This window comes from Pyrus communis, chromosome 13 (genome assembly GCF_963583255.1).
Source record: "Pyrus communis chromosome 13, drPyrComm1.1, whole genome shotgun sequence".
NCBI classification, from domain to species: Eukaryota; Viridiplantae; Streptophyta; class Magnoliopsida; order Rosales; family Rosaceae; genus Pyrus; species Pyrus communis.
The window spans coordinates 22,455,165-22,470,040 of NC_084815.1; the positions used below are offsets into that span (position 1 = coordinate 22,455,165).

At 39.0% G+C, this 14,876-nt stretch overlaps 2 protein-coding genes and 1 long non-coding RNA gene across 3 annotated transcripts; 1 reads left to right on the forward strand and 2 right to left on the reverse strand.

Moving 5' to 3' along the window:
* Window positions 1–5,564: 5,564 nt before the first annotated feature.
* LOC137712728 (TORTIFOLIA1-like protein 3) lies at window positions 5,565–9,246 on the forward strand. Its single transcript, XM_068451872.1, has 5 exons — window positions 5,565–6,513; window positions 6,625–6,733; window positions 6,892–7,457; window positions 7,644–8,061; window positions 8,144–9,246. Exons 1-4 carry the CDS (start codon window positions 5,731–5,733, stop codon window positions 8,043–8,045), a joined length of 1,860 nt encoding a protein of 619 aa, XP_068307973.1. The 5' UTR covers window positions 5,565–5,730; the 3' UTR covers window positions 8,046–8,061; window positions 8,144–9,246.
* Window positions 8,941–10,567, reverse strand: LOC137712729 (uncharacterized). The gene is made up of 2 exons (XR_011065239.1): window positions 10,282–10,567; window positions 8,941–9,245 (listed from the first exon to the last, which is right to left on the reverse strand). It is a non-coding gene; the product is annotated as an uncharacterized lncRNA (long non-coding RNA).
* A 521-nt stretch (window positions 10,568–11,088) lies between these two features.
* On the reverse strand, window positions 11,089–14,354 carry LOC137713838 (uncharacterized). The gene is made up of 4 exons (XM_068453193.1): window positions 14,219–14,354; window positions 13,896–14,072; window positions 12,270–13,571; window positions 11,089–11,418 (listed from the first exon to the last, which is right to left on the reverse strand). Exons 1-4 carry the CDS (start codon window positions 14,231–14,233, stop codon window positions 11,386–11,388), a joined length of 1,527 nt encoding a protein of 508 aa, XP_068309294.1. The 5' UTR covers window positions 14,234–14,354; the 3' UTR covers window positions 11,089–11,385.
* Window positions 14,355–14,876: the final 522 nt, after the last annotated feature.

Genomic DNA, 14,876 nt, shown 5'->3' on the forward strand with positions numbered 1-14,876 from the left:
GCACGACTGTTAGAGAAATTGGGCGTGGTCGCGCTCCGTCTCTTGTTCTGCGCTTTGTGTGAGTTCTTTAAAGAGTAATCCTTGGGCTGGGCTTTTTTTTAAGATTTTGATTGGCCCAAACTTTAAGCAAGTTTTCTAAATCTTTGGATGGGAAAATTCTTGGGGCCCCAAAAACAAATTTTGGGTCAATAAAATCATGACCCAAAAAAAAAAAAAAATCCCTTTGAATTCAAGTCAAATTAATTTTGTTTGGTTTAGATCAACCTGTTGAATTCTCCCTGTCCTATTAGTTCACCTCTCCATTTCAAATCCAACCACAAAATTATGCTGTCAACCCAGCCAACAAGTTGAAGGCAATTTTGGGCATGTGTATGCATCTCATTGTGTAGGGTTCTATGAGTAGTTAGATCTGATGTTGAAGGCCAAAAGTTAGGGAAAATGAAGTTTGGACTACCACACCTAGCAATCTTGTGGTCCTCAAATGTTGACCATGGCCAAATCCCAAATTACATGAAGTGACTAAAAAACAAAAACATTAAACTTTTGTGCTAAAGATAATGTTTAGACTTGATACCATTAGAGCCATAAATTTGGGTGAGATTGTCGGGATTAGTCGCTCACTCATTGTTTTATCAGATGTATATCATTGATGGAGTTAGTTGCTCACATATTGTTTTATCAATGAGTGAGTTAGATTGTTAATTGGTCACCGACACGCTATTTTATCTAATCACTTATCCATTAAACCAAACAAGTGGGTTTTGTTTAACCTACATATCGAAACCTAAGAATTGCTTAGAAATGAAGAAAATAATTTAACTCCATTACTCCAAAGATGGTGTATTTAGTACACTATTTTCTAGTAAAATTCTTCTCTATTTGTAAGTTGAAGGTTTTAGATTTAATTTATGTGAATGGCACATTGGACTCAAATTATTGTGGTTCGCTCATTCGTATAATTTAGCGCTCACTCGTATGATTTAACCCAAATTCTTTAACTCTTAGTGTGCATATATCAATGTATTAAAAAAAAAAATAGTGCATTTTGGGACCAAATTCGTGCATTAATGTATATGGAGGAGATGCATCTACTCAACTACCTGTAAAAGAGTAATCGTAAGATCACGTTGGTACCGATGGGATAGAAACCAAGACTTTGTGGCGGTCAAGTCAATAAGCAATTTAAGACTCAAGCAATGGGCATGATATAGAATCCGTATTAAACCGAGAGAATCCCGGAAGATATGTAGGAGTAGATATTGCATCCTCTTAGGAGTGTGATTATTTGGGCGCATGCCAATCACTAAACTATAAGAATCTCCAAAAATATATGAAACTTATCTGATCTCAATCAGATAAGGTCTCTGTACCTTGCAAAATAAGAATGATCAATCTCAACAAAGTCCACATACTTCGCCTACCTTTCCAGAACATAGGATGATGGTGGCATCGTTGATCCATTTGTGCATCTCAATCTGATAAGAATTGTTGATTCCATGACCGAATTTATGAGATGTTTGTATTCTGATCCGTTTTACTCCTGCTCTTAAAATCATGGTCCCACAGTACCAAATACATTTGCTTTTTTCTTTTAATTCCTTCTCTTTGAAAGCCAAAGGCCACCACCTAATTGTCCTCTTCCTTTGCATGTGGAATTATGAGGAGTGATGATAACCTTATGTAAAAGCACCTTATATAAACAAGGCATGAATGATGATACATCATATACAGGGTACACAATAATTTTAAATTTTAATATTAATTGCTATAATGCCACTCAAGCTAATTTTAAGTCCACATCCCATGTGGGAATACAACACATTGCAAACCCTATACTTCAAATTAAACTCTTTTTCTTTATTTTTAAGTCACCCATCTATATCTAAAAACAATATGATACTACTTCAACGAAATTCCCAACTCGATTTTTCTTTCTTACGTCTTCGCTAAATTGTCTCGTTCTTGAGTTTTATGATATTATAAATTCTCGCGTTCTATGCGAAGAAATTAAGAAAGAAGTTAACTTATGAAGAATAAATTCTTCCGTAAGTTATCGACTAATCTTCCCACGTATTTTCAAAGACGTGATGGAAAAAATTTCTTCTTGGCAAAAAACCATGATCCATACGATATCATTGTTCTTCGACTTGTTAATATATGTTGTGATTTAAGGTTGAAATAATGATCAAAAATCAAATTTATAATCCTCCCAAACTGCGACTTGGTACGATGAAATTGTGAATTCTTCAACTTAACTTCCTCTTAAGCTTGTGGCATCAAAAAACTAATGATTATGTATGTGGTCTAATATTTTAGTAGATAGAATATTGAGTTTTCATTCATACGTTATGGGTTTAAAACTTTCTCTTTTAAATTATAATAGTTTTGAATCCCCCCTCCGTTCTCTTAATAATAATGAATTTAAAAACAAAATTTACATGAAAATTTAGATATATAAATTATGACGTGCCAAACAAGCATAGCAGCATGCAGTACCCTAACTAAAAGAATGTTTTTATCTTGGCAGTATCTACTACATTCTCTGTATATATACTGTTATATTATTATATTATATTGTGTCTATATTACTCCTTGAATACTTAAACGACATATGTATTGAGCTTGGAAACTTCACGTTATGTGTCGTACCACATACAAAGCAAATTGCACATGGCCTGCCCCCTGCAAATAGGACCGAATTGAGTCCAGACCAAGTTCTCATTCTCTGTGCATGAGACATTTGGAATAAGGCTTAATTGTTCTCACCTTCAATACATATATGAGGAAAACTTGATAACGTCGGTTTCATGCACCAGTTATATGTTGCGGAAGGCAGACATATTTGACGTATAAAATTGGGAAGGCAGACATATTTGACATATAAAATTAGGAAGATAGACATATTTAGCGTATAAAACTGAGATAAGACATCTCTTTTACATGTATGAAGGTCGGTTTAGAGTTTCTTGAAAGTTGAAATTCATATGTCATCGTGTTGGTTTCTGTTTTTTATTCTAGCAAGGGTGATTATATATTATTTCACATAAATTTTCTCGTTACAACACCTTTTTTTCTTTTCAAAATACGATTAGAGCATTAATATTATTAATATTGTCAATACTTATACCTGACAACTGTCGATACGTCATTGATATAGTTGTCAGTATGATCTTGATGAATGTGATGACCATGTAACCAAATTTCACATGGCCAACATGCCAAATTTGCTTCACTTTGGTACATGATTCAATCAAATTGGAGTTGTCATTACAATTGCCCTTATTTTCTGTATGAATTTTGCTTCTTCCTTGTCCACAATCATTGCCGTTCATCGAATTGAGGTAAGCAATTATTTAACTTCAGAAACCATTTAGCTTTCCTTTGAGGTGTGAAGTGTAAGCAGATTGGTAAGGAGAGGTTGAGAGCTGAGACGACCCACATTTTTAGTACGGTTCTAATTCTAAAACATACATTTCTTGGCCCACAATTAATTAACAAATTGCATTTCTGATTTGATTTTGTTGGTCGACTAATAGTTTTCAAGAACTAGTAAGTCAGATATTTCACGTTCAGCTCATGTGGATGATGATGAGTTTATTGTGTGACGCAGTCTAATTTCGCTCCTTCTAAAGTAGAATCTCGTTGTATAAAAAAAATACCAAAACTATAAATATTATAGTTGAATTAGGGTTAGTTTGGAAGTGTTTTTAAAATGATAGAAAATACTTTTAGTGAAAATGTTCTTCAATTCCAAAAGTACTTGAAATGCTTTATGCAAGAAGCAATTCAAGTGCTATTCAGTTGCATTTTTACTAAGAATTAATTCTAAAAACGCTCTCATAAAAAAACGTTTGCAACTATTTTAAAAGCAATTTCAAACGAACCCTTAAAAATCGACACCCTCTTATAAATTATCTGATGCACATGGTCAGAAATTTTATAATTTTGTATCCATTAGCATGCCAATACGCTAACATATTAAATCTTTAATTAGTTCAACCCCTCCTATTGGTAGGTGCAACAAACAAAGGATTAATCGAAAATTTAGTTTAATAATCTTTAATTAATTAGTTCTTAAACATGATCAAGTAAACCACTACGTATTATGTTATGATTTACTTGCATATCAAATGTATTACCAGATCTCTTTCACTACAAGTGTAATCATTTATTACTAGAACTATTTCATTTAGTACTACGGTCTAGTGATATTCTTCTTTATTTGTAAGTAACAGGTCTTAGGTTCGATTCTCGTCAAAAACGAATTTGAACCATATTATTGCTATCCGATTCTTGTCAAAAACGAATTTGAACCACATTATTGCTATCATATTGTGAGGTTAAGTCTATCATCTCACTCTTTGTATAGATAATATCGTTTATTTAAAAAAAAAAAAAAAAAAAAAAATTTGTAGGCACAACGGTCACGTGACCACCTTAATGCTAGGCCCAAAATTAACCCACCCACGTACCAACCATAACAATTTACTGCCGGCGTTATAATTATTCACGTGCTATCTTGTCCCCTAAATCTAATTCACTTCCCCCGAATTCAGGTCCTCGGATCCTTTTTGGAAGGATCTAGAGAACCTTTTAATCGTGTTTGTTCATCATAAATTGTGTGATCAATTTTTATCAAATATTATTTGTATTCAATTTTAAATATAAGATTTAAAATAATTTCTAATTGTATAATGTACGATAAATAGATACGATTATATGATCTCCAGAATCCTTACAATGAAGATCCGAAGAGGATCCTCATTCACTTCTCCCTCCATCCTTTTCTTGAAGTTACCCAATTGGACCAATCCGATTCTAGCATGGTGTCGAGCTCACGTGAACCACTCCCTATCAGATGGAGAAATTTTTCAGTTTGTCGTAAATAAGACCCAATGCACCAAATGTTATAATACAAGTTGTTGTAAAGTTTTTTTCAAGTATCCAACCACTTGTGTTATTACATTTAATCTATCAGATCGCGATCCAACACATTGAAAAATCTCTTCATTTACTTGAATCATATTTTGTAAACCACATGATGTGACCGTTGATGGTTTAACTCATTTTGTAAATTATAAAAAATAATTTAACCATCGACCGTCACATCATATAATCTATTAAAATAAATCGATTTCACAGTTTGATTTCTTTCTTGTGTTCTTTTATTTCTTTTGTCTTTTATTTACTTAGAGAATGCGGAAATAAATAAATATATGATACTCATAATATAATCCGTAATCTGATACATAAATAAAAATCCGATTTCAGATTAATTCGTAAAGTTAGTTAATCACGTTCCCATTCTTTGTCCCCTAAATTCACGACTTTTTGTTTCCCTTGTTGCAAGTAAACATACTGATTGAAGGTGATTTGGAAATCCAGCAAGGTTTAATGACTAAATTATCCTTGAGTGAAGTAAAAAACTGGTAATCCTTCACCCTGCCAGTCATTAATCATAATCACTCTCTTAAACAGGAAATTAACGAATAACGACTTCATCCCCTTACCGAAACGACACCGTCATCATTACCCTCCTGAAAACTTCCGCGCACCGACTCCTTTTTCTCTTTCAGTTTAAAAAGCGTAAAGCCTCGAACCACCTTTCTCTCCAAAAACACACCGACAGAACCACCATCAGCTCCACCGGCAATGCTGCTGGAGATTCCGGAAGCTCCGCCGCCGGAACCGTAAACTCGACTCGACTCCACCAAACTGGCTTCATCCACAATGCCTCCCGCCCAGAACCTCAAGCACCGGGTCTTTATCTGCCTGAATAAGCTCTCCGACCGTGACACGTACTCCCTCGCAGCTTCCGAACTCGAATCCATCGCCCGAACCCTCGACCCGACGTCCGTACCCGTTTTCCTCTCCTGCATCCAGGCCACCGACGCCTCCGACAAGTCTCCTGTCCGCCGACAATGCGTCCACATGATCACCGTCCTTTCCGAAACCCACGGCGACTCGCTGTCCCCGCACCTCACCAAAATGCTCAACAGCATCACCAAGCGCCTCCGCGACCCGGACTCCGCTGTCCGATCTGCCTGCCAAACCGCCGTCGCTTCCCTCTCCTGCCATGTCACCAAGCCCTCTTCTTTCGGCTCTTTTCTGAAGCCGTTAACAGACGCGCTTTTCACGGAGCAGGACCCGAACTCGCAGATCGGGTCGGCCCTCTGCCTGGCGTCGGGAATCGACTCCGCCCCTGACCCGGAACCCGCGAAGCTGTCGAGGCTGCTGCCTAGGCTCGAGAAACTGGTAAAGTGCGACGGGTATAAAGCGAAGCCGGCGGTGCTGACGTTGATCGGGTCGGTGATCGGGTCGGGCGGGGCGTCGGGTCACGGAGCTTTGAGGAGCTTGGTTCCTTGCCTCGTCGGGTTCCTGAGCAGCGAGGACTGGGCCGCGAGGAAGGCCGCGGCGGAAGCGCTGGCCAAGCTGGCGGTTGTGGAGAGAGACGAGTTGTCGGAGTTCAAAGCTGGGTCTTTGAGAACGTTCGAGGCTCGGAAGTTCGATAAGGTAATTTTAATTCCTTTGTTTTCATAAATAATTATTTAATTATTGAGTTTCTAGCGTACTTAATTTTGTTTAATTTGCTAATGTGGGTGATTTGGAAATGGCTTGCAATAGGTGAAGGGTGTTAGGGAGGTTATGAATCAGATGATGGAAGCATGGAAGCAGATTCCTGATCTCTCCGATGAGGCTTCGCCGCCGCCGCAATCGATTGCTTCCTCCAAAGGTATTACTAGATTTGAATCATTGATTGCTCATACCAATGGATGATTAATCGATCTTAGTTTTATGTAAATTCATTGGATTAGTAGGTATTATAGTCTTTGATATGATTTTATCTGATGTTCTTTTGTTTATTGGATTCGGGTTCTTTGATGAATCCAGAGAATGCAGGTGATGGACGCCAGCCGGCTAGGTCCAGAAACTGCAACGTTCCTGGTTCCGGTGCTCGCCAATTGAAGAAGAAACCTACTCCGGCTAGTATATCAACTCCGCCTGATAGTTCTTATGCTACCACTGCTAGGAACAGAAGTACTTTGATGAGTAATGACAAGAAAGTGAATCCAGGAATGTTTCGGAAACCAGGTCATAAGAAGCCTTCAGATTGGGAAGCTGAGATTAGTGTGCTTAGCGCTCCCTCATCGGCTGGGGCTTTTAATGACGGTTTTAAGGAGACGGATGAGAATATCCCAGAAAGAAGGATCGACGGGAACACAAAACGGGCCTTGTTCCATAGGAGTTCTGATAACAAAGTGCACAAATTTGGTGGGTCAAGGTCAGGATCTCGTGTGGCTCCATATCATGAGGAGAGAGCGGAATCTCCCGTTGTAGTCAGTAATGTTACCGAGAATAGTCATAAGAACCGCAGAGAATGCGAGGATTTATCCCTGATCCGCAATCAACTTCTTCAGATTGAAAAGCAGCAGTCCAGTTTACTTGATCTCGTGCAGGTTTGTTTCCACGGCTTGAAATCGAGTTTACTCTTAAGTAATTTGTGTTATTTTCCTGGATAATTGCAGCACTAAATATGCCTATATTATATTTAATCTGTTGTTAACAAGTATAACCAACTCTTGTAGTGCATTTTGGTGTAGGGCTTATTCTAATCATTTTCTTCATTTCACTTCTTACATTAGAAATTCATGGGTAGCTCGCAAACTGGAATGCGTTCGTTGGAGACCCGTGTGCATGGGCTAGAGCTAGCACTGGATGGGATCTCATATGATTTGGCCTTGTCAAGTGGAAGGATGACCAAAGTTGACTCACGCCGCAGCTCATGTTGCCTGCTACCTGGTGCCGATTTTTGGAGTTCCAAGTTCTGGAGGAAAACAGAAGGCAGGTACTCAACCTCAAGGTATCCTAATGCCAGTGGCATTGCTCCGGCAGCAGCTATGCGCTACAGAGCCGATGACAATGGCAATGCTGAAACATCAGAGAGCCTTAGGTTTCAGCTCCAGGATAGGAGTGGATTCATTGTAAACCCTTTGGCAGAGATTCGGAGTGGCTCAAGGGGTGTGTCTGAAGGAGCACGTCGCTAGCCAGTCAAATCAGCAGGTACTGCACAAATGTTTCCGCACGTAATAACTCGTTTCTTGTACTGCTAGGCATTAACTTAAGTCGCATTTCCCTTCTCCAGATTACGTTTACCAGTCCCTGCAGCATAATTTCAGCCGGAAAGTTTGAGTTTGTCACCGGCCTGGTGTGATCGATGCATGATCAAGGCAAAGTGAAGGTAATAGGTTTGTGCTATATTCTCGCCTTCTCGGTTTATCATAAGAGCAGCCTCCAGGAAAATTTGCAACCGTCGTACTCTTGAGTATACCGACGATAGTAGTCTTTCATACGATTAAACGAAGATACAGAAAGCAATATATTGCGTGCTATTCGGTAAGTGCACCTCTTATTGTTCTTTGCAGTAAGATTTCAAAGGAGTGATATATCAACAAATGCCACTTTTCCTGGTAGTTGGTACAGAGAATGTATTGTGTACAGAGGAGTAGAGTATCATTTTGTAGCTTTCTTCTCACTGATTACTACTTGCTCTTAAAGAGTTTTAAGATATGATGATGATGAATTCTATACTTTTCGAGTACCGTTGTTTGTTTCGTTACAAATTTATACAGTTCCAAGTAAAAACCATAGATCATAAGTGCTCTCAATTGTCTACTCGTTTCGGAATTGGACAACGCCAACTCAACCCGACCCGAGCCGACCTTTAATTTTATGTACGCAACTATGTTTCATCATTAGGGCTATAATTCTTGAAAGGCCAGGTATATGCGAAAATTCTTGAATGGACCGGCCTGAATCGAAGATCCAATGGCTAAGGATCCAACGGCCACGAATCCCGATCAATGCCGGTCCATTCTGAACAAACTCAAGGCATATGAAAAGGTCTGGCTTGTCACCAAAGGAATTCCAAGAACATACGAGTCGATGAATTTCCAATTCAGAAAAGTTTATTTAGCAAATATTGAAAAACAGTTACATATTCAAGTCATCGAAATCACATAGAAATAAAATGCGCCATCCGAATCACAAATATCTCCATAGCATTTGGAAGTAAAGCCAACTAATGGCTCTACTGGTTCAAAATCTAATTCAATTACTTAAAACGTGAAGGGCAAAGACCAACACCATAATGTTCATAGAGGATAAGGTTCCCGGACGCACCTGACTGCCGTGAAAACTCAAAATTAAGGGGCTTGCTCAGCAGTAGCACCCTCTTTCTCGATTTTCTGCGCAGAAAAAGAAACTCGGTTGGGGAGCTACTGAAAAAGGGTTAAACAAGAAGCCTACGAAAGCATTATATACGACGCCATTTTCCGCTAGAAACACAAAAAACACGGATTTAACTAGTAACTGTATCGTCATCTTTTTTACAGTTTTGATGACAAGATAGATAACACTCAACAGATTTGAATAGCATCTTAAGCACTTGATCACAACTCCGAAAATCTATACTATGAAAACTGCGGCCTTATTGCATACTTCCGTCGAAAGGATTCGCGTATGTATAATCGTGCTAGGTTGTGGTTTTCTCGGGTACTTAGATTATAGAAGCAGTTGTACCATTTTGTTAAGGGATTGGTATAACAATCACACCAATCGCACTGGAGCCAAACAAAAGCGACGGCATATACCAGCACTCACATATTTCCAATTTGCAGTCATTCACATTGATCAATCCTTACTCTAACAAAGCAACGGGAATAGCTACTGTTCATTAGGGCGCGCGGTTAGGGGTTCAAAAGCTTTTCACTATCGAAATGTGGGAATAATAAACCGCCCTGAATACAGGAAATCGGCCCCTGCAACGATTTTCGCAAAATATCCGGTTATCTAACATAGTCGGGGATGCATAAACTTCATCAAACAGATACATTTCTGGTTCCAAATCTACCCAAGTGCTTATTTTGGATCAGTTAAGCTGAGGTTCATCATCCTCTCAAGTTATAATTCCCAATAAACCCTATCATTCTATTCTGCTAGAGCTCCCATCAGAATTCAATTCACACATACCTACCCAGAGCCAGAGATGCAATTTGTGTAATGTTAATCCAATAATTAAACTGCTAATACAACCTAACATCTTATAAATTTATGTAATTACAGAAAAATTAGGGTAGGTTTAAACGAAAAGGGACGATCTTTCATGCTTCATACGAGATCACAGAGCATAGAAATTATCCCCAATAATTGAACGCATAAAGGAAACCCTAGCTGGAGAGAGAGAGAGAGAGAGAGAGAGAGAGAGAGAGGTGTTAGAGTTACCGATTGAGCTTTGTGCCAGGCGAGGCCTTTGTAGACATTGGCGGAGAAGGTGGCGGTGAGGTATAAAGTGGTGACGCCGAGCCCCGCCGTGAACGCCTTGAATGCCCAATCCCCTGCCTTGCTCACTATCCCCATTTCTCTCTCAGTCTCTCTCTCTCTCTGCGAGTTTTTTTGGTATCGTCTGTGTGTGGGGGGAGTGTGCTGCGCGCAAGCTCCGACTGCTTGAGGTCTTCAATAAGCTCCACAACTAATTCAAAGCCTCTTTTTCTATATTTTACTATTTAAACCCCAAATTTTGTCCCTTCATATTGAAGGTGAAATAGCGTGAGTTTGTAACTAAACAAGTAATTAAGGTGTGTGATAGAGCTGAATTCAAGTAAGTAAGGGTATTTTTGGAATCGGATTTGAGATGACTAAAAACATTATGTGACAATAAAAAACGTTTCTGACTATGTTTGACATAAAAACTTAAATGTTTACAAGTCATGAAATGTTTTTAGGAGAAGCACCTGTTGTGAACTTCCTTTGGAAAAATCCATCTTTTTATTGTATATTGTTACGTGTTTATAATAAAAAGCACTTCTAGCAGAAAACGCTTATGAATAGAAGTACTTTTGGTATAAAGAGCCAAAAACACTTTGTAAAAGTGCTATCCTCTGTTGACAACCGTTTGACCTATGAGGTGAATTATGTACGCCCTAAATTACTCGGGTTAGTAAACTACTATTTCATCAAGGATGCATAGCAAATGAGTGAATTCCAAAATCTATTTACCCAAAAGGAACAAGAGAGGAGGTAAATTCCCAATTAAAACTAGTAATTACCAGTTATGATAATCAGTTTCATTCATAATTTAGTGACTCACTAAGTGAGATTTGAGCAGCATTTACAAAAAGAAGCATTCTGAATGAAAAAAAAATTGCAATTTAATCATTTAGTATATGCTGCAATTTGGAAAACATTGCCAATTTGTTACTACTAATTCGAACAATGGAACTGTCCATCCTTCTGATTCTCTTATACCAGATGCAGTTCATCTGGCATTCTTTCTAATTCGACTTCAATATCCTCGCCATTCCTCTGCAAAGTCCGTCAAGATCTCTATCACCGCCACTTCTTCTCCGACAAAGATATAAGCTGTGCAACAGAAAACGCACAAGGCATCGTAAGTAACGTTATTCGATTCTCATCCAACTTCCCAACAGGTAAAGTTGTTCAAGGCTACAAGATTGTTGACTGTTTACATTCATTTCTAAACAAAGAAAACTTCAGGCTGCTCAATCCCTCGGCTGAGGAAATTAGGGATAAACCAAAAACAAGTTGAAAGTAATGCAGGCTCCTATTAAGGTGAAAGAAAGAGTTGATGAATAGGTAAGCACAATGCCCTAGGATATCCAAAAAAAAGTCGGAGGCAAATCACTCCGAGGCATCTGAAACTTCAGTGAAACAGACAAACAAGAACGACAACGGGACAAGTGTAATGCAATAAAAGTTGATCTTCAAGAATCCGAAAAACACAATGAAAAACTTGATAGAAGGAGATTTTACATGGCAATTGATCATTTTTGGAAAGATATAAATCTCTTGGCGAATGTTATGAATCTTTTAGGGGTGTGATCAGGGCGAATGACAATCTTACACAACTATGGTCATTGGCATCCTATTCCAGGTTATTGATATGGCAACACCAAACAGCATTTCAACATCGAACCAGCTTGAGTTCGGCTCAAATTCACAATATTTTTCAGGGTAATACAGACATACTTAATCTTTTGCGGGGAAGAACAGAAGACAAACTAGGCAAGCACTCAGATTGACCTTCTCAGTATTCACCACTAAAATGTTACTCTTGCTTCTTGGATAACTTTTACTAATTCTACCAGTAGTTTTCGTATACAATAATGTAAGCCAGAGGTGACACAAGAACACTTATATGCAAAGAAACACACATGACAAGAAGTAAACACTAATATCATGATTATCCCTACCTGACGAGCAACCTGTGCTAGTCGTCGACTTTCCCGGGATGATTCAATCAACAAGCTCGATTTCTGTGGCTCTATAGAACCATTTTGTTCCTCGCCTGTGTTCCTTTCCAAAGTGTCATTGTCAAGAAGAGACTTGCTTTCAGGGTTGCTCAACGTGTCCTTCTTGCGTTTTCTGCAGAATGTATATTTGAGAAACTTATTGTTTTCAGGTTGACTAGCAGTGCCATCGTCTAAATCGGATACTTTCGTATCTGACTTATCTAATGGATAATCTTTTTCAACATCTGTTTTGCATGCCAGAACCTTCAAGCTCTCAGCACATATACACTCCTGTCCGGTCAATCTGGATTCTTCAATAAACGTCTTGTCATTATTCGTTGCCTTATGAACACTATCATTTTCGGTAACATTACCACATTCCGACTGTGTACTCGTTTCAGTTTTATCCGGGAGTATTTTTGAGGTTGAAATGGATGATGTGACTTTTTGAATTTCATCTTCAGACTTCTTGGAAGCATTATCTGGGAGAACACTGTTATTGAGTGAAGAAGCAGAAGTTCTAGTGCATGATAAATCAGATACTTGGCGCATTTCCATCAACTGATGAGGATCAAGATACCTGCATGAGGGAGCTTTACTTCTCCTAAATCTAGCTGCTCTCTTTCTCTTCTTCTGAAAGGACGTAAAGGCAGGTGCTTGAATATGGCTACCATCTGCCTGCATCACTTTCAGTTCTTCCAGGTTCCCCTCTACCCCATTCGTATTATCACCGTTTATTTTAGGGGTTTTACACAGTTGTTCATCATCTCCTCCGATGAGTGTTACATTCTTCCCATCATCAAGAAGTCCAGAAAGAGAGAATTTTTCATCCAACAGGTTTCTTTCAAATGCACGAATTCTCTGAGTGCATCCATTTCTGTATAACTCAGGATCTTTACTTCTCATTACTAACGAGGCGAAATCAGGATTTTGAACATAGTAATTATCCTTAAGAGAATCATTTCCACCGTAACACCCTTTCCTCTCATATGTCCCATTCGAAATTGAATTCGTTTCTTGAGTTGCAATTGCATCTAGCTGCAAATTCAATTGCGATGTTATTGACCCTCGAGCTGCAGTATCACTCTCTAAATTTTGCCCATCCGGCTGTCTTGGATTGCTTCTCGCCTTCTCCAGTTGAGCCTGCACTTCACTCAACTCTTCCCTAAGCTCCTTCACTATATCCTCAGCTTCCTGCAGCTGCGCTTCGAGTTCGTCAATCTTTTCTTGTTGACTCAAGGACATCATCTTTGCCTCACCAGCCTGAACACACGGCGAAATCAATCAAACCCTCGATTCATTTCATCAGTAAATTAACAACAAGCATGTCTTTTTCTCCAAGAAATCCCCTTTCAAATGAAAACAAATATATCCTTAACCAAACAACTGATCGTATGTTGTTGACAAAAACACAACCTTAACCAAACAAAAATTACACTAACTTAGTTCACAAAACACAGCTTTGACCAATCCAAACTGCAAAAACCACATTACTGAATCCACAGAAAATCAAGGACAGTCAAACCCAACATCCAAACAGACAAAGGCGCAATCCCATATTTCCCATTTGAGACAAAAACATGTTACCTTCGAATCCAACATTTGTTTGAGCCTAAGAAGCATCCGAAAGGCCTCGTCTTTCGCCGTAAAGAGCTCCCTCTGGAACCGCAGAGCTTTCCTCTCCGACACCACAATTCGAGCCGCCGCCTCTTTCGCCGTGTTGAGAATTATCTCGGCGTACGCCTTCTTCAGCACCGTCAATTTCTGATACAAAACCCAAAACCCACCAAGCAAAGTCAAACAAAATTCGACAGCAAACCGAACACTATACAAGATCATAGACCCCAAAAAAAAAAGTAGTTAGTTGGTGGGAGAGTTCAGAGTTCAAGGGGAAGAGTCGAAATTACAACCTCGGACTCGTCCATTTCCGCCAATGCATTCAATCCCGACGCCGTCGCAGGTTTAAAACGAAGTCGTTTTTGTGTCTGAGTAAAAAGAAGAAAGAAGGGGAGGAATAAGAAGAAGAAGACGCGGAGGTTTTTCAGTTTGCCCCCCTCACTTCGCAGCAGCTGTCTGTTAGGAACTGAATGTTTTTATCGTATTACCGATTTACCCTTGTTGCCCTCCTTGAATTGCGATGTTTGCCACGACCCCTGACGAGCCGCAGACCCCGGTGCGGTTTTTGTGTTTTTTTTGCGTTTTCAGTTACTCTATTGAGGTTTGTGGGTCTCGATCCATAATCACGGTCCCACTTTTGGTGACGTAGACGTCTATTAGGCGCGAACGTGGTGAGCAAACACGTGGCTCGATGACATGCATTTGGGCTTGTTGCGGGAGGAAAGAGATTTTCCCCAGATTTCTTTTATCAAAATTACTCCATCAAGTGATTCGGGTTTTTTAGATTTCATTCAACGGCTTATTTGTTTTGATTTATTAAAAGTTATGATAATTTTTTATCATTAAATGAAATTTAAAAAATCTGAATCACTTAATCTAGTGGTCTTGATGGAAGAGATCCGAAAAAGATTTATTTACATTGTGGGAAAAGGGTGCTTTCAAATGCGCGGT